The sequence below is a fragment of the Balaenoptera acutorostrata genome, chromosome 3 (genome assembly GCF_949987535.1).
Source record: "Balaenoptera acutorostrata chromosome 3, mBalAcu1.1, whole genome shotgun sequence".
NCBI lineage: Eukaryota > Metazoa > Chordata > Mammalia > Artiodactyla > Balaenopteridae > Balaenoptera > Balaenoptera acutorostrata.
This window is the reverse complement of record NC_080066.1, coordinates 142,968,077-142,988,409: the sequence shown is the minus strand read 5'-3', so window position 1 is coordinate 142,988,409 and position 20,333 is coordinate 142,968,077. Positions and strand designations below refer to the sequence as shown.

At 37.9% G+C, this 20,333-nt stretch overlaps 1 protein-coding gene across 4 annotated transcripts in view; it reads left to right on the top strand.

Moving 5' to 3' along the window:
* PPP2R5E (protein phosphatase 2 regulatory subunit B'epsilon) overlaps nucleotides 1–20,333 on the top strand; it is a 149,165-nt gene that overhangs the window by 95,992 nt on the left and 32,840 nt on the right. For 3 of the 4 annotated variants that reach the window (XM_007192968.3, XM_057543125.1, XM_007192967.3), the window contains exons 4-5: nucleotides 13,160–13,261; nucleotides 19,341–19,433. In XM_007192968.3, coding sequence (XP_007193030.2) covers nucleotides 13,160–13,261; nucleotides 19,341–19,433 — 195 coding nt within the window. The remainder of the gene's footprint in view (nucleotides 1–13,159; nucleotides 13,262–19,340; nucleotides 19,434–20,333) is intronic. The other variant, XM_007192969.3, reaches the window with a different exon arrangement.

The window sequence follows — 20,333 nt, the reverse complement described above, 5'->3', positions numbered from 1 at the left end:
CCCCAGTGTAGATTAAAATAAAATAGTTGAAAAATAAATTCTTCTAACATACTTTAAAAACTTATTTTGTTCATTTTTTTAAAAATTGGAATATAGTTTCTTTACAGTGTTGTGTTTTTACTTTCTACTGTACAACCAAGTGAATCAGCTATAGTATACATATATCCCCTCCTTTTTGGACTTCCTTCCCATTTAGGTCACTGCAGAGCATTGAGTAGAGCTCCCTGTGCTATACAGTAGGTTCTCATTAGTTATCTATTTTATACATAGTATATCAATAGTCTTTATATGTCAATCCCCATCTCCCAATTCATCCCACCCCCCTTCCCCCTTTGTATCCATACATTTGTTCTCTTCCTCTGTGTCTGCTTTGCAAATAAGATCATCTATACCATTTTTTTAGATTCCACATACACGTGTTAGTATATGATACTTGTTTTTCTCTTTCTGACTTACTTCACTCTGTATGATAGTCTCTGGGTCCATCCACATCTCTGCAAATGACCCAATTTCATTCCTTTTAATGGCTGAGTAATATTCCATTGTATATATGTACCACATCTTTATCCATTCCTCTGTTGATGGACATTTAGGTTGCTTCCATGTCCTGGCTATTGTAAATAATGCTGCGGTGTGAACATTGGGGTGCATGTGTCTTTTTTTTTTAAACATCTTTATTGGAGTATAATTGCTTTCCAATGGGCTGTTGGTTTCTGCTTTATAACAAAGTGAATCAGCTATACATATACATATATCCCCATATCTCATCCCTCTTGCATCTCCCTCCCACCCTCCCTATCCCACCCCTCTAGGTAGTCACAAAGCACTGAGCTGATCTCCCTGTGCTATGCGGCTGTTCCCACTAGCTATCTATTTTACATTTGGTAGTATATGTAAGTCCATGACACTCTCTCACTTCGTCTCAGCTTATCCTTCCCCCTCCCCATGTCCTCAAGTCCATTCTCTACATCTGTGTCTTTATTCCTGTCCTGCCCCTACGTTCTTCATAACCCTTTTTTTTTTTTTGATTCCATATATATGTGTTTGGATACGGTATTTGTTTTTCTCTTTCTGACTTACTTCACTCAGTATGACAGACTCTAGGCCCATCCACCTCACTACAGATAACTCAATTTCGTTTCTTTTTATGGCTGAGTAATATTCCATTGTATATATGTGCCACATCTTCTTTATCCATTCATCTGTTGATGGACACTTAGGTTGCTTCCATGTCCTGGCTATTGTAAATAGTGCTGCAATGAACATTGTGGTACATGACTCCTTTTGAATTATGATTTTCCCAGGGTATATGCCCAGTAGTGGGATTACTGGGCCGAATGGTAGTTCTATTTTTAGTTTTTTAAGGAACCTCCATACTGTTTTCCATACTGGCTGTATCAGTTTACATTCCCACCAACAGTGCAAGAGGGTTCCCTTTTCTCCACACCCTCTCCAACATTTATTGTTTGTAGATTTTTTGATGATGGCCATTCTGACTGGTGTGAGGTGATACCTCATTGTAGTTTTGATTTGCATTTCTCTAATGATTAATGATGTTGAGCATTCTTTCATGTGTCTGTTGGCAATCTGTATATCTTCTTTGGAGAAATGTCTATTTAGGTCTTCTGCCCATTTTTGGATTGGGTTGTTTGTTTTTTTTGATATTGAGCTACATGAGCTGCTTGTAAATCTTGGAGATTAATCCTTTGTCAGTTGCTTCATTTGCAAATATTTTCTCCCATTCTGAGGGTTGTCTTTTGTCTTGTTTATGGTTTCCTTTGCTGTGCAAAAGGTTTTAAGTTTCATTAGGTCCCATTTGTTTATTTTTGTTTTTATTTCCATTTCTCTAGGAGGTGGGTCAAAAATGATCTTGCTGTGATTTATGACACAGAGTGTTCTGCCTATGTTTTCCTCTAAGAGTTTTATAGTTTCTGGCCTTACATTTAGGTCTGTAATCCATTTTGAGTTTATTTTTGTGTATGGTGTTGGGGAGTGTTCTAATTTCATTCTTTTACATGTAGCTATCTAGTTTTCCCAGCACCACTTATTGAAGGGGCTGTCTTTTCTCCATTGTATATTCTTGCCTCCTTTATCAAAAATAAGGTGACCATATGTGTGTAGGTTTATCTCTGGGCTTTCTATCCTGTTCCATTGACCTATATTTCTGTTCTTGTGCCAGTACCATACTGTCTTGATTACTGTAGCCTTGTAGTATTGTCTGAAGTCCGGAAGCCTGATTCCTCCAGCTCCGTTTTTCTTTCTCAAGATTGCTTTGGCTATTCAGGGTCTTTTGTGTTTCCATAGAAATTGTGAAATTTTTTGTTCTAGTTCTGTGAAAAAATGCCATTGGTGGTTTGATAAGGGTTGCATTGAATCTGTAGATTGCTTTAGGTAGTATAGTCATTTTCACAATGTTGATTCTTCCAATCCAAGAATATGGTATATCTCTGCATTTGTTTGTATCCTCTTTAATTTCTTTCATCCGTGTCTTATAGTTTTCTGCATACAGGTCTTTTGTCTCCTTAGGTAGGTTTATTCCTAGGTATTTTATTCTTTTTGTTACAATGGTAAATGGGAGTGTTTTCTTAATTTCTCTTTCAGATTTTTCATCATTAGTGCATAGGAATGCAAGAGATTTCTGTGCATTAATTTTGTATCCTGCTACTTTACCAAATTCATTGATTAGCTCTAGTAGTTTTCTGGTAGAGTCTTTAGGACGCTCTATGTATAGTATTGTGTCATCTGCAAACAGTGACAGCTTTACTTCTTCTTTTCCAATTTGGATTCCTTTTATTTCTTTTTCTTCTCTGGTTGCTGTGGCTAAAACTTCCAAAACTATGTTGAATAATAGTGGTGAGAGTGGGCAACCTTGTCTTGTTTCTGATCTTAGAGGAAATGGTTTCAGTTTTTCACCATTGAGAACGATGTTGGCTGTGGGTTTGTCATATATGGCCTTTATTATGTTGAGGTAAGTTCCCTCTATGCCTACTTTCTAGAGGGTTTTTATCATAAATGGGTGTTGAATTTTGTCGAAAGCTTCTTCTGCATCTACTGAGATGATCATATGGTTTTTCTCCTTCAATTTGTTAATATGGTTTATCACATTGATTGATTTGCGTATATTGAAGAATCCTTGCATTCCTGGGATAAACCCCACTTGATCATGGTGTGTGATCCTTTTAATGTGCTGTTGGATTCTGTTTGCTAGTATCTTGTTGAGGATTTTTGCATCTATGTTCATCAGCGATATTGGCCTGTAGTTTTCTTTTTCTGTGACATCTTTGTCTGGTTTTGGTGTCAGGGTGATAGTGGCCTCATAGAATGAGTTTGGGAGTGTTCCTCCCTCTGCTATATTTTGGAAGAGTTTGAGAAGGATAGGTGTTAGCTCTTCTCTAAACGTTTGATAGAATTCGCCTGTGAAGCCATCTGGTCCTGGGCTTTTTTTTTGTTGGAAGATTTTAAATCACAATCTCAATTTCAGTGCTTGTGATTGGTCTGTTTATATTTTCTATTTCTTCCTGGTTCAGTCTCGGAAGGTTGTGCTTTTCTAAGAATTTGGCCATTTCTTCCAGGTTGTCCATTTTATTGGCATATAGTTGCTTGTAGTAATCTCTCATGATCCTTTGTATTTCTGCAGTGTCAGTTGTTACTTCTCCTTTTTCATTTCTAATTCTATTGATTTGAGTCTTCTCCCTTTTTTTCTTGATGAGTCTGGCTAATGGTTTATCAATTTTGTTTATCTTCTCAAAGAACCAGCTTTTAGTTTTATTGAACCTTGCTATCGTTTCCTTCATTTCTTTTTCATTTATTTCTGATCTGATCTTTATGATTTCTTTCCTTCCACTAACTTTGGGTTTTTTTTGTTCTTCTTTCTCTAATTGCTTTAGGTGTAAGGTTAGGTTGTTTATTTGAGATGTTTCTTGTTTCTTGAGGTAGGATTGTATTGCTAAAAGCTTCCCTCTTAGAACTGCTTTTACTGCATCCCATAGGTTTTGGGTCGTCGTGTTTTCATTGTCATTTGTTTCTAGGTATTTTTTGATTTCCTCTTTGATTTCTTCAGTGATCTCTTGGTTGTTAAGTAGTGTGTTGTTTAGCCTCCATGTGTTTGTATTTTTTACAGATTTTTTCCTGTAATTGATACCTAGTCTCATAGCGTTGTGGTCAGAAAAGATACTTGGTATGATTTAAATTTTCTTAAATTTACCAAGGCTTGATTTGTGAGCCAAGATATGATCTATCCTGGAGAATGTTCCATGAGCACTTGATAAGAAAGTGTATTCTGTTGTTTTTGGATGGAATGTCCTATAAATATCAATTAAATCCATCTTGTTTAATGTATCATTTAAAGCTTGTGCTTCCTTATTTATTTTCATTTTGGATGATCTGTCCATTGGTGAATGTGGGGTGCTAAGGTCCCCTACTATGATTGTGTTAGTGTTTATTTCCCCTTTTATGGCTGTTAGCATTTGCCTTATGTATTGAGGTGCTCCTATGTTGGGTGCATAAATATTTACAATTGTTATATCTTCTTCTTGGATTGATCCCTTGATCATTATTTAGTGTCCTTCTTTGTCTCTTGTTATAGTTTTTATTTTAAAGTCTATTTTGTCTGATATGAGAATTGCTACTCCAGCTTTCTTTTGATTTCTGTTTTCATGGAATATCTTTTTCCATCCCCTCACTTTCTGTCTGTAGGTGTCCCTAGGTCTTAAGTGGGTCTCTTGTAGACAGCATATATACAGGTCTTGTTTTTGTATCCATTCAGCCAGTCTGTGTCTTTTGGTGGAAACATTTAATCCATTTACATTTAAGGTAATTATTGATATATATGTTCCTATTACCATTTTCTTAATTGTTTTGGGTTTATTATTGTAGGTCTTTTCCTTCTCTTGTGTTTCCTGCCTAGAGAAGTTCCTTTAGCATTTGTTGTAATGCTGGTGTGGTGGTGATGAATTCTCTTAGCTTTTGCTTGTCTGTAAGGGTTTTAATGTCTCTTTAGAATCTGAATGAGATCTTTTCTAGGTAGAGTAATCTTGGTTGTAGGTTTTTCCCTTTCATCACTAAATATTCCTGCCACTCCCTTCTGTCTTGCAGAGTTTCTGCTGAAAGATCAGCTGTTAACCTTACGGGGATTCCCTTGTATGTTATTTGTTGTTTTTCCCTTGCGGCTTTTAATATTTTTTCTTTGTATTTAATTTTTGATAGTTTGATTAATATGTGTCTTCGCGTGTTTCTCCTTGGATTTATCCTGTATGAGACTCTCTGTGCTTCCTGGACTTGATTAACTATTTCCTTTCCCATATTAGGGAAGTTTTCAACTATAATCTCTTCAAATATTTTCTCCATCCCTTTCTTTTTCTCATCTTCTGGGACCCCTATATTTCGAATGTTGGTGTGTTTAATGTCGTACCACAAGTCTCTGAGACTGTCCTCAATTCTTTTCGTTCTTTTTTCTTTATTCTGCTCTGCAGCAGTTTATTCCACTACTTTATCTTCCAGGTCACTTATCCGTTCTTATGCCTCAGTTATTCTGCTATTGATTCCTTCTAGAGAATTTTTAATTTCATTTATTGTGTTGTTCATCATTGTTTGTTTGCTCTTTAGTTCTTCTAGGTCCTTGTTAAACGTTTCTTGTATTTTCTCCATTCTATTTCCAAGATTTTACATCATCTGTACTATCGTTACTCTGAATTGTTTTTCAGGTAGACTGCCTGTTTCCTCTTCATTTGTTTGGTCTGGTGGGCTTTTACCTTGCTCCTTCATCTGCTGTGTGTTTCTCTGTCTTCTCATTTTGCTTAACTTACTGTGTTTTGGGTCTCCTTTTTGTAGGCTGCAGGTTCATAGTTCCCATTGTTTTTGGTGTCTGCCCCCAGTGTTGGTTTAGTGGGTTGTGTAGGCTCCCTGGTGGAGGGGACTAGTGCCTGTGTTCTGGTGGATGAGGCTGGATCTTTTCTTTCTGCTGGGCAGCACCGCATCCGGTGGTGTGCTTTGGGGGTGTCTGTGACCTTATTATGATTTTAGCCTGTCTTTCTACTAATGGTTGGGGTTGTGTTCCTGTCTTGCTAGTTGTTTGGCATGGGGTGTCCAGCACTGTAGCTTGCTGGTCATTGAGTGGAGCTGGGTCATAGCGTTGAGATAGAGATCTCTGGGGGAGCTTTCGCCATTTGATATTATGTGGAGCTGGGAGTTCGCTGGCGGACCAATGTCCTGGACTCAGCTCTGCCACCTCAGAGGGACAGCCCTGACACCCAGCTGGAGCACCAAGACCCTGTCAGCCACACGGCTCGGAAGAAAAGGGAGAAAAAAAAGAAAGAAAGAAAGAAAGGAAGAAAGAGAGAAAGAAAGAAAGAAAGAAAGAAAGAAAGAAAGAAAGAAAGAAAGAAAGAAAGAAAGAAAGGAAAATAATTAAAATAAAAAATAAAAAAATTATTAAAAAGTTTAAAAGTAATCAAAAAAAAGAAAAAAATAAGAAAGGAGAGAGCAACCAAACCAAAAAACAAATCCACCAATGATAGCAAGTGCTAAAAACTGTACTAAAAAAAACAAACAAAAAAACAAATGGACAGACAGAACCCTAGGACAAATGGAAAAAGCAAAGCTGTACAGACAAAATCACACAAAGAAGCATACACATACACACTCACAAAAAGAGAAAAAGGAAAAAAAAAATATACTGTTGCTCCCGAAGTCCACCGCTTCAATTTTGGGATGATTCGTTGTCTATTCAGGTATTCCACAGATGCAGGGTACATCAAGTTGATTGTGGAGATTTAATCGGCTGCTCCTGAGGCTGCTGGGAGAGATTTCCCTTTCTCTTCTTTGTTCGCACAGCTCCCGGGGTTCAGCTTTGGATTTGGCTCCGCCTCTGCATGTAGGTCGCCTGAGGGCGTCTATTCTTCACCCAGACAGGACGGGGTTAAAGGAGCAGCTGATTCGGGGGCTCTGGCTCACTCAGGCCGGGGGGAGGGAGGGGTACGGAATGCGGGGCGAGCCTGCGGCGGCAGAGGCTGACATGATGTTGCAACAGCCTGAGGCGTGCCATGTGTTCTCCTGGGGAAGTTGTCCCTGGATCATGGGACCCTGGCAGTGGCGGGCTGCACAGACTCCCGGGAGGGGAGGGGAGGAGAGGAGAGTGACCTGTGCTTGCACACAGGCTTCTTGGTGGCGGCAGCAGCAGCCTTAGCGTCTCATGCCCGTCTCTGGGGTCCGCGCTGGTAGCGGCGGCTCGTGCCCGTCTCTGTAGCTCCTTTAAGCGGCCCCTGAATCCCCTCTCCTCGCGCACCAGGAAACAAAGAGGCAAGAAAAAGTCTCTTGCCTCTTCGGCAGCTCCAGACTTTTTCCCGGACTCCCTCCCGTCTAGCTGTGGCGCACTAGCCCCCTTCAGGCTGTGTTCACGCAGCCAACCCCCACCCTCCCCGGCAGGTGAGCAGACAAGCCTCTCGGGCTGGTGAGTGCTGGCCGGCACCGGTCCTCTGTGTGGGAATCTCTCTGCTTTGCCCTCCGCACCCCTGTTGCTGCGCTCTCCTCCATGGCTCCGAAGCGCCCCCCTCCGTCTCTGCCAGTGAAGGGGCTTCCTAGTGTGTGGAAACCTTTCCTCCTTCACAGCTCCCTCCCAGAGGTGCAGGTCTGGTCCCTATCCTCTTGTCTCTGTTTTTTCTTTTTTCTCTTGCCCTACCCAGGTACGTGAGGAGTTTCTTGCCTTTTGGGAAGTCTGAGGTCTTCTGCTAACGTTCAGGAGGTATTCTGTAGGAGCTGTTCCACATGTAGATGTATTTCTGATGTATTTGTGGGGAGGAAGGTGATCTCCACGTCTTACTCTAACGCCATCTTGAAGGTCTCCCTCACATGTTTCTTTTTGAATTATGGTTTTCTCTGGGTATATGCCCAGTAGTGGGATTGCTGGGTCATATGGTAGTTCTATTTTTAGTTTTTTAAGGAACCTCCATACTGTTCTCCATAGTGGCTATACCAATTTACATTCCCACCAACAGTGTAGGAGGGTTCCCTTTTCTCCACACCCTCTCCAGCATTTATCGTTAATAGAGTTTTTGATGGTGGCCATTCTGACTGGTGTGAGATGATACCTCATTGTAGTTTTGATTTGCACTTCTCAAATGATTAGTGATGTTGAGCATCTTTTCATGTGTTTGTTGGCAATCTTTATATCTTCTTTGGAGAAATGTCTATTTAGGTCTTCGGCCCTTTTTCAATTGGGTTGTTTCTATTGTTCATTTTTGATAATTTGTTTTTGAAGGAATAAAATAGAAGGCTTAGGGCTAGAGCTGCATATATTTAAATATATTAATAGAGATAGTTTGTGACTTTATAAATACCTGGATGCATTTTCTTCTAGCTACATAGACTCTTCACAATACTGCTCTGTGGTGAGGAGTGATGCTGGTGGTTACTTGTGGTCATGACACATTTGCATAGCATGCAACTGCCATTACCTATTTAATAATGTTATCTACTTAATAATCCATTTAAAACCTGGGCTATAAATCAGAAGTGGCTGCCATGGTAAAGGAAGATTTAATGGAAGCAAAATTATTATTTTGCACAGTGGTTTTTAACCATTTTTAGATCTTGGAAGTCTTTTGAAAATCTTGTGAAGTCAACTGGCTCTTTTCCCCAATTGGGCTCACACATACAAAGTGTTGCAGAAAATTCAGGGGATTTAGAGGACTCCCCTCTCCCCCGCCCCTTTCCCCCAGCCCATTCAAGGATGACCCAAATTTAAACTCATGATTTTGGAGCTCAAATGTATAGTTAAAGTGGTCCAGTCATTCAGTCCTTCAACCATTCATTCATGAGCTAGACTCTAGGCATTGTGAGAGGCACTGATTTTTAACTCTCCTGACGGTAATAATCTTGTTCAAATTCAAGAATGCATTTTCATCTTGAAATTAAAAGCATAACTCACATACTGCATGTCGATAACTTATGCTTTTTATGGATTTAGGACTAATTTGGTGTATCCCAAGAGGATAAACAGCAACTACTGAGTTTCATCCATATTTCTCTTGCTTTAATACAGCTTTTCTTAATTTCCCTTTAGTTATCCATTTTCATTCTTATCTTTATAATTATAGTCACACCATTATAGTCACATCATCTTTCCCCCTAAATCTTTATTTCTAACATTTCTTTGTGCTTCAATATAGCAATCATCTTCAGTGCTACACAGTGTTCTACTAAATAGATGTACGTCTCTAATGTTGGACATAAAGGTTATTTCCAATTTTACACTCTTTGGAGAATGTTGCAAATGACTGCTTTAAGTAGTTTTTTCAGTCTTGTCTTAGATTAGTTTCTTAGGATAGATTCTCAAGGATGAGAGCAATGGTTCATTCATTCATGACATTTTTATTAAGCACCTGTTATGTGCTAGGCAGGGTCAAAGGCTTGGCCTTTTCCATGACACTTGATTTGCTTTGACATTCTTTCCATTCGTGCTAGAGAACTACTTAACCAGTTGAATTGACTATTAATTGTCCAGCCTAATAGATCCTTGCTTCCTCATTACTCATGGTGAATGTTTAGAAGTACACTAAATGTTTAGAAGTATACTAAAGCGTTGTAAGGAAGGCAGATCTGAAGAAATGGCAGTGTGTGGCTAAGTGAGATGTACATGCCTTTAGAACTATTTGCCGTTTGGATTATTTACACAATTCAACATTCTTTTGATGGGATGATAATTGAGAGATGAAGCTTTGACCAAAAGAGAGGTTTTAGAACACTGTGCAGAGTTAAACATCTTAGGTTAAATAACCTAGGTTTATTTAAATCACTCAAAAATTTAAATTTAAATTTGGTTAAAGCAAAACCAAAACATACAGTTTTATTATATATCCAAACCTTTATTTTGTGAACATTTATTGGATGCCCCATATGTGCCAAGAAAACAAATGTGAATATGACATTGCATATTAGTAATTAGTGGGAAGAGCCAAATATGTAAACAAATACTTGCTGCAGCCCATGGTGGGCACCATAAGAGTGTTTATGTGTCAGAGAGTTCAGAGGAACAGAAGTTTGTGTCCTTTTACCCAGATTTTTTATTACAGAAAACATTCTTCTCCTCTCCTCCCCTCTCTTCTCTTCTCCTCCCCTCCCCTCCCCTCCCTTCCCCTCCTCTCCTCTCTTCCCCTCACCTTCTCCCTCTCCCTCTCCTCTCCTCTTTTCTCTCTCTCTCTCTCTTTTTTTTTTTTTATTAATTTTTATTGAAGTATAGTTGTCCTTCCTCCCTCCCTCCCTGCCTCCCTTCCTTCCTTGGTTTACTTTCACATCTTGGGAGAGGAAAATAAAACTTGTTACAGAGTACAGTAAATATAAATGACGCGCTTGGGATGAAAACTCAACTCAGTTTCTGAAATACACGTATAGTTTAATGAAGATTCAAAAACAAGTAATTAAAAGATTTTCGCTCTTTTGATTACAGTATGACTGGCTGGTTGAAGAGAAGTCATTGGTTGATGGTTATTTGAAAAGTCACCAGTTTCTTTGTAAACATAATTTTTAATAATCATTGGAAGGGACAAAAGTAAAATAATATAACTGTGCATGCTGTAATTAGCCATAGCAAAAATATTCTAATATGATAATTTTTTTTTTCAGTCATCTAAGCTAAAGGAGAGCAAAAGAGGTAGTCTGCCCACTTTTCTAGGACACTATAGTGGAGCCTGACAGCCTGGGTTCAGTCATAACTGCTGGTTCCTAATGGCAACCTCAGATCTCAGCATCCATGCTGCTAGTTCCTCAGTGGTAAATTGGGGAATGATAGTACCCACTTCAGTGCTGCCCTATGCTCATCTTTGTCCACCTCAGAGCAACATTTGCTGCTGATGTCCTCTTTTTCCTTCTTAAGACACTCTTCTCTCCTAGCTCCTAAGACCCCCAAACTCTACTGTTTTTTTCTCCTACCTCCTACTCCTTTTCATTTGCCTTTCTTGGCCTTTTTTTTTTTTTTTTTTTTTTTCCTGTCTGGTTTCTAAATGTTGGATACCTCAGGGTCCTTTCCCTTCTTTCTATTAATTCCTTTCCAAGGAGATCCCTTAGTCGCATGGCTTTAAATAGCACCTACATGCTGATGAATCCCTGTATGTCTCCAGTCCTGACCTATCCAGCTCTGAGGTACAGATTCATGTGCCTGATTGGCTCCTGGATATTGCTCCTTTAACATATTTCTAACTGGATCTCTGGATCTCCCCACCAAGGCAAGGAAACAAAGAAAACTTCCCTTTCCCAGTCATCTCCATCTTTGGTAAATGACCTTATATCTGTGACTCATCCTTGAATCTTTCCTTTCGTTCACCCCATACATCCAAGCCAGCAGCAAATACTACCTCCAGAATATATTTTGAATCAGTCTATTTCTGTCTTCTCTGCTAGCCATCATCATGTCTTGCCACTTCCACAGACTTCTAACTTGTCCCCTTCCTGTCTGTTCTATACATAGCTGCCAGAGTGATTTTTTTTTTTTTTAAGTAAAAATCAAACCACGTCACTTCTCTGTTTAGATCCACTGGTGGCTTCCCATTGCGCTTAGAATAAAATCAAATCTTCTTTCCATAGCTTACACATCTGGGTTCAGTTTCCATATCTAGAAAATAGGGATAATCATGACTTTAACTAGAATATGAACTCCTGGAAGGCACAGATTTTTATCTGCTTTGTTCATTGCTATTGTCCCAGTGCCCAGAACAGTGTGTGCACATAATGGGCACTTAATAATTATTTGTTGAATGAGTAAACACATTCAGATTATATGGGCCTCCAGAAGCCTTTCTTTTTCCCTCTTCCAGAGCAACATATTATAGCTTCGTATTTTCTACTTTATACAGAAAGTCCAGCAAAGGCTTCTGGTGCAATCTCTCCCCCCCCGCACCCCCCCCCTCCCCTCCGCTTTTTTTCTGGGCCGCAGTGGCGGCTTGCAGGATCTTAGTTCCCCAACCAGGGATTGAACCCGGGCCCTCCGCAGTGAAAGCTCGGAGTCCTAACCACTGGACCACCAGGGAATTCCCTCCCCACCCCTGTTTTATTTTTTAGATCTGAGGATACATTTAGGTCATTAGGAGAGGATAGATAAGTAATAGAACAAGAAACAGAATAGAAATTGGAAGGAACCCTGGGTAGGTTACTGCAAAATAGTAGCAACAGCATTTAAAAAATAAGCATTTTACTATAGAAATCTTGGAATATATGCAGAAATAGTAGAATAGTAAAATGAATCCTCGTCTCTTCATAGCCCAGTTTCAACAGTTATCAACTCATGGCCATTCTTTGAGCATCCAGGATTTAATCTGGAAATTTCCCATGGTAAAGGAATACCTGGTCTATAGACATTTGTATTACAGATGTATCTTACCCTGGACATTGTTACTATTTTGTAAACCAACTGAGAACAGATTAGATACGATTTTAAGAACTTCAGGTTCTGGCTTCCCTGGTGGCGCAGTGGTTGAGAATCTGCCTGTGAATGCAGGGGACACGGGTTCGAGCCCTGGTCTAGGACAATCCCACATGCTGCAGAGCGACTAGGCCCGTGAGCCACAGTTGCTGAGCCTGCGCATCTGGAGCCTGTGCTCCGCAACAAGAGAGGCCACGACAGTGAGAGGCCCGAGCACCTTGATGAAGAGTGGCCCCCACTTGCCGCAACTAGATAAATAAATAAATAAAATTAAAAAAGAACTTAAGGTTCTGAAATATCTTTTCTGATTTGCTTTTTGTAGATGCCTGAAATTTTTCTATTAGTATAACTGTAAATTTGCAAATCGTGAATAAGCCTGAGAAGGGAAATACATGAAGCCCATTAGCAGTTATTTATGTTTTAGTGTAAACTGATTAATTAGGAGCACGCTTGACTGGTACGTAACGAAGCACAAGCTTTGATAGAAGGCATAAGATCACAGGGACCTGGGGTGGGGAAGGCCTTATAAGGACTACAAGTACTGTTCAAGAGGGTGCTGCTCTGCTATCTTCCATCTTTTCCTGGAGGTGGTTCTGGCCTCAAAGCCTATAGAAAGAGTTCTCCTTCCAGTCTGGTGGTGTTCCTGTCATCTGTCGTCTGGGTTCCCTTCTGCTGGCCGCAAAGACCTTGTGTAAGGCTGCTGAGGAGGTGATTCCATTCCAGCTAACTCTGCCGCTTGTTTATTTTTAGGTGTCTTGCAATATATTCAGAACTCTCCCTCCTAGTGACAGCAATGAATTTGATCCAGAAGAAGATGAACCTACCCTCGAGGCATCGTGGCCACACTTACAGGTACTTTGAACTACCATTTGTTATAAAAGAAAGATCCATTAACTCATTAGCTGATTAGCATGGGAATTCCTTGAAGGCCTTATTCACCAAGAAATCAAGTTAGAGTACATTACTGGAAAGCTAGAGAATGCTTTTTATGTTTCTTACTGTTGATAATTAGGATGCCAAAAGAATAAAATGATAAGCCTTATAAAGGCTTTAGGGTGGGCCCTCCTGGGTTGCATGCTCAGCCAGCAGTTTTTATTAGAGCTTCTATGTGATCCTTCCTGCTGGAGGCTCAAACAAGAACAGAACTATTTTCACATTAATATTAGTTAGATGTGATTAGGTCACAGAGTACGTACCTCATTTTCAGCAGTTAGGTACCCGGGGGACTTTGAATGCCTGTCTTCATGATAACCACGAATGTGTTTCTTTATCCTGGAAGGGCAAAATCAAATTGCAATAGCTATTTCACAGTGTTGTAAGGAAGAGCAATAGCTGAGAAAAATCTTGTGCAAAGGCCAATTTTGCACTCTTGCACTGAGAAGGCCATGTTTTCCAATCATCCTCATGTGCCAGGACAGATTAGGACCGCCCCTGCATCTCCTTTTCCAGCACCAGGCCCATTTGTATTGTGTTTACTTATCCATACCAGCCCTTTTCCATCCTCCTTTCCTGGCTGCCTTCTTTCAAGGCCAGCATTTCTCAAATGAGTAGAACAAGGAAATGTGAGTGTATTGAACCTCAAAGCCATTTTTCCATTCAGTTAGAATGTCCTCAGAGGCTGGGTGACAACTAGTGAGGAGGGAAGGGGTGGTAGAGAAGGAATATGACCTTGTCCATTTTCACCCTAAGGCAGAAGTCACTGCATCTTGGTAGAAGTGTGCTCATGGTTATTAGTTGACTTTCTGAAGGGCAGAAAACTATGCAGCAGGGAGATAAGGCCTAGAGATATTCTAAGGGTTTATTTTTTTCCCCACTTAAGAATTTTTGACATAAATTTGCAGCTTTCCCTGTCCTGCTTTGGCAGCTCAAGGTTGCTGCAGATATACATGTAATGCTCTTTCCCCTAGTTATGTGGAGAGCTTTCAGGGGCTGTGTTTTCTCAGCTCTTACCTAGGCATGTTATACATATGTATTCCTGCTACCAATGCCAAAATACAGAGTAAATTAGTTAAAACATTGTAGTTGATTTACTATCTTAGATGCTTGATTTTTTTAATAAGGTGCCAGACATACTATCTGTAATCTAGGAAATTTGCAAAACTACTTGTGCTTTTCATGGTGTATCCCAGATTGTGACAAAAAATCCAAAAAAAACCCCCAAAATGGAATTACTGTTTTGAATGGATGGACTTTTTGTCATGTCTTATTCTTGATGCTTGGCACCAGTTCACAGAAGTGCAGTATAGTCTGGAAGAAATTTAACAAACAAAGCAAACAAAAAAGATACTTTTCTCAGAAAAGTCCTGCATCTTGTGGTTGAAAAGACAGGGAAGGAGATGTCTTCAAAGCTTCAACTTGTTGTCTTGTCTACATCCCAAAGAAGAGAGAGTAGACCATTCTTGCCATTTGCAGGAGCTTTTTGAATACTCTAAATCATGATCGCCATAGATATAAATTTCTCCTAAAGTATGATAAACTTTATCATACTCAATATTTAACTCAATATTTCAGTTAATCCTTCCTAAGCTTAATGACTCTATAAAATATGGGTCTAAATTAATTTCTAAAGCTATTAAGGAGAATTCTGCCACCAAAAATCTTGAGCTTACACTGTCTTTACTACAGGAACATTAACCATTAGTTCATTTGCAACGCTTAAAACCAAAGCAACAGTGAGGAGTGATGCTGAGACCTGTACCCTTAATGGATCTAAAGTCACAAACTGTATTCCAAAACAGGCTGGTTTCATCTGTGTTGACATCTTGTTTCAGCCTGTAGTCCTCTCTCCCCTTCTTTAGCTCAGCGGGAAACATGACATAGGCTGGATCAGGTAAAGAAGCCTGTATGAGAAAAGAATGAATATATGTATATGTATAACAATCACTTTGCTGTACACCTGAAACTAACATAGCATTATAAATCAACTATACTCCAATAAAATTAAAATAAATTAAAAAAAAAAGAAATCTACTCTTAAAATTCACGAATCAACCTTCATTCATAGCAAAGGCCAAGTCAGAAGGCACTATCTTTTGCTTTATGGAAGTGTTTGTACTGGCTCCTGACTTATCTCACGAATTCTGTGTTTTCTTTGTATATTCTGACTCCACAAATTAGTCACCTTTCCATTTTCACTAATAAGTGGTTTTAGTACTGACAAGAGCCCTTGTTGAATGTTTAAGAAAACTTCTTTTCTGTTCGTGATAGGTCATTCATGTCGTGGTGACCCATCACTAAATTCAACATTTTACTTTATGATTGATCCAACAATCGATTTTTTCAGACCCAAACAGCACTTTCTTCAGCCTTTTCACTTTTTCTTAACTCCAGCATTAGCAGTGTGCTGCTGATTCTGGCCCACATTTTGCAAGGAAGCACGGTGTTTATTACCAAATCTCTGGCAATAGTAGAGAACAACAAAATCACATTATGGTTGTTGGGTGGTTGGCTAGGCTCATTGCCTCACTAGTTGTCTGCTCCTGCACACTCTGATTTTAATTGTGGCTCATATAGAATTACTCATTACAACAAATCATGGATCTTTGAGGATATTTAAAAATAAGAAAAAGTATTAAATCTACAAATTTTTAGTTGACATATGTCAAAAGGTCTACTGTATGTGTGTCATTTGATCTTTTCTATTATCTGCATTTGTATCTTTTAAACTACTATCCCATGGTTACCATGGTTATTTTTTGCGTATTTTTTGAAATTGGGTCTGTTTTTCTAGTAGAATATGATTTTGTCGGACTTCCATTTACACTTAAGGGATTGTTTTTAATGCTTTACACTGGGGACTGAAAAACCAGAATGCTAAAGTCTTTTTACTCATGTTCCTTGAAGAATTCACTTATGTGACCTTGAAAAGTAATTTATCCTCCCCAGTCCCTAGTCTTTCCCTTTAGAAACTCAAGGGAGATTTTTGATTCTGAGGTAAAATCTGTCTGTTAAAGTAGAGAACATTTATGCTTATTAATTAATATGTCTGAAGTGTTTCCATCAAACTTTTTTAAACCATACTGCTTTCAAGGGACCAGAGGGGAGAGGACATTTTGCCAATCCCACCGGAAAGCCCTGCTTGCCCACAAGTCAGGCCTGGAAGATGAGAATCTCTCCACTTTGTGGGAATCAAAAGAGAGATGAAACCCCTTTTTATGGGTTATTTGAACAAGGCTGATGTTCTGTTTGTAAAACCAAGAGTTGAAAGATTAGTGTATTGAAAAAAGAACAATTCTTCTAGGGGGTGTTTGAACTCAGGCATTATTATGACTAGAAGTACAACTTGGCAATGTTCAGATCACTGGGAAAGAAGTTTCTTCTGAATTCAGAGTTCCAGAGAGAAAAACATAGTTTTATAAAGAAGTAAAATCCTAACGTGAATACCTAATATAAGTGTTAGAGTCTGAAGTCACAGGGTCACCATGTGACACATTTAGGTTAGTGGTATCTGTAAACCCTTAAGGGGGGCCTGAGATCTAATTGTCAGTGGCCTGCAAGGTCAAAAGTAGTTTTATAATAATACTGTATTATTTGCTCCTTTCACTGTGTTGACATTTGCACTAATATTTGTAAAAGCAATGGTGTTGTATTAACACAAATAAGGCAGTTGTGCCCAACTGGTCTAGTAGTCATATTCTTCACTGCCATGCACTTACAATTAAAAAAAAAAGCCAATTTCAATCAAGAATGTCCTTGAAGAAGCAGCAAAAATTATTAATTTTATTAAATCTTGACCTTTGAGTACACATTAAAGGTAATATTCTTCATGATGAAATGGGAAGTATGCATAAAGCACATCTGCTGCATACTGAATAGTTACCTTGTGCTAAAACATTTCTGTGATTGTTTGAGCTGCAAGCTAAACTAGCTGTTTTTTCATGAAGTGTCATTTTTACTTGAAAGAATTCCTGACAAACTATGGTTGTTCTGACTTGGGTATTTGGTGGATGTTTTCTCTAAAACAAATGAACAATTGTTTTACTACTGATAAAATTAAAGCATTGAAGAAAAATTTAGAATTAGAATTTTGGAAAAACTGTATCTTTCCTTTATCTGTTACCTTGAGCTTTACAGCTCCCCAAAGCTTAAAGACTTTTTTTTTTTGATAAAGTTGGAGATATTAAGGAATGTGACTTTTATTGATACTATGTAATGAAATGTGTCAACATTTGAAAAATCTCCATAACTCAGTGAACCAATATTTTCCAGTTGGCCAGTGAATGATGTCAGGCAATCATGCATGGGTAAAGATCATCCAAAGTGCAAGATAGATGATTGGAATTTAGTTTAATGGTATGAAAAATTCATTGATACAGTTTCAGATTCTACAACTGCAACTTTTCTTCAAGAAATGACTGTCGAGTTCTGGTGTAGTATCAAAGAAAAGTATCCACAATTACGTGAAAAAACTATGAACATACTTTCCCTTTTTCATGCTAGTAGATTTGTGTGAAGCTCGATTTTCTTTATATACTTTAACCAAAACACTATATTACGACAGCTTGAATATGGAGGCAGATAAGATTCTGTCTTTTCATATGCTGTTAAAGAGATTTACAAAAATAAAAAACAGTGCTTCTCTCCCTAGTAACTTTTTTGGAAAATAAATTTGTTTTTCACAAAAATATGTTAGTTATGTTAACATGTGATATATTTTATTGTTCTAAAATAATAAATATATTAAATTTTCTCAATTTTTATTTCTACTTTCATATATATATCTCATGTAAACAGAAAGCTTTTTTGAGTCTTCAATAATTTTTCAGTGTAAAGGAGTGAGACTAAAAAGTTTGAGAATGCTGTTTTAGGCAATAATGACAGTAATGACAGTGGTGATATGTGTTAATCACTGTGCAGAGGGCAATATATATATATAAAATCACATTTAATCTCAGGGATTATCATCCCCATTATACAGTTGAAACAACAGACTTTTAGAGAAATTAACTTGCCTAGGGTCACACAGTTAGTAAGGGGTAGAGCTAGGCTTTCAACGCAGTGTCTACCTGTCTCCTGAAAGTCCTGGTTTTGATATACTGTTGTATACTACACCAGGATTTAATGTACACTTTAACATAGATTTATTTTGCAAAGAGCGTAAACAGTGATCCCCCACGGTTTATCAAAACGGTTATTTGAGGTTGACTCTGCAGATGAGACTATTCTTACTCTTTGCAGATGAGAATATCCTGATACACCATCATATATTGCTTAGAGGAGTGAAAATTGCCATAAACTCTCTAAAAGGAAATTGGTAATGAATGTTGAAAATCCTGACATGTTTGGATATCTTTTGATCTAACAATTCTACTTTTAGAAATATTTCCTCATGAAATAATTGAACACGTGCACACTGATGCATGTTATATAATGTACATTCTGGCATAATTTAATAGAGAAGTAATTTAAAAACTACTTAAGTGTCTAAGCATAGGATATTGGTTAAATTAATTATGAGTATTGGAATTATTCATTATAAATATGTATAATGGACTGCTTGTAGTTTAAGAATGATGGCTTAGATATTGTTGGCATAAATTGTCCACAATATATTGTTTAGATTGTAAAAGTAGTTTTAAAACTATATTATTTATATATATATATATATATTTATAGTACATTGGTATATTGTAGAAGTATAGAGAAAAATTGGGAGTTTTATACATTAAAGTGTTAACAGTGGTTAACTCTTAATGGTGAGATTATGGGAGATTTTTATTTGCTCTCTTTGGCTGTGTTTCCAGATTTTAAATTTAAAAAGTTAAAAATCGTAACAGCAGCTGTGAGCTACAAGAAAGGCTAGCACTGCTAGTTGAATGATATTAAAACCTACTAAACCCCTTGTCAGTTTTAGTATTAGAGCTTTTTAAGGTTTTTGATACTATTCTCAGTGAATTATATTTTGAAATTAACGATAACCTATTTGTTGCAGCTTGTATATGAGTTTTTCATACGATTTTTGGAAAGCCAAGAATTCCAACCCAGCATTGCCAAAAAATACATAGATCAGAAATTTGTATTACAGGTAAGCACATTATTGTGGTTGCATGTATTTGTTTTTCAGTTGATAACAATTTATCTCATTTTCTCTTGATGTTTGTTACAAAATCTTACAGTGACAGTTATATCACCCTGTAAACAAATATATACACATAAGTTAGTTTTCATTATTGCCCATTAAAAGTAATAGGTACCTCTTTAATTTATTGTGTTGGAAATTAATTACATTTTAAACAACAAGGAATGCTAATGCCTAAATCCCTGCAGTTTCCTTTCTTAAAGTTTAATTATAAAGGAATTTCATTTGTATAACCCTAGTTTGTGTGAATCTTTATGTAAGCTTGAAAACTTCTATTTGCATAAGGATTTTAAACTATTTCATGCATCTGTTAAAACTGAGTAGGCATGGTCTAGAGCATAGGTAAGCTTTAATAAATAATCAAAGTCAGGGTACTGGTGAGCTTTCACAACTAGGAAGTAGCACAGCTTAACACCTTAAGATTCCCTTGAAGAGATTAACTCTCACCTATCTGTTTGGAACTTTTCAGGGTACCTACGTACTTTTCTTGATTTGTCATTTTACATTTTATAACTGTAAATCATATATTTTTACCCCGGAATTGGGTACTTTCATGGCCCTGAATATTTAGGTAGTATCTCCTTGCTCTTGTTAACATTCATCTATAAAAATGCGTACTTGAGCCAACTGACGGATGGATTGTTGTAACTCCTTTCTAAGTGATTAATGAGATGCCTTATGTGGAAATGAATAAATATCTCCTAGTGAGCCAATATGCAGAACTTAAAATTTAAAGCATTACTTTGGAGAAAATTGATCTCCTATGCCTTACTTGGATAAAGGTTGATAACCTCAGTGATGACCTCATTCCCCCTCCTTAAATTGATACATTTAGAATTCTGGACA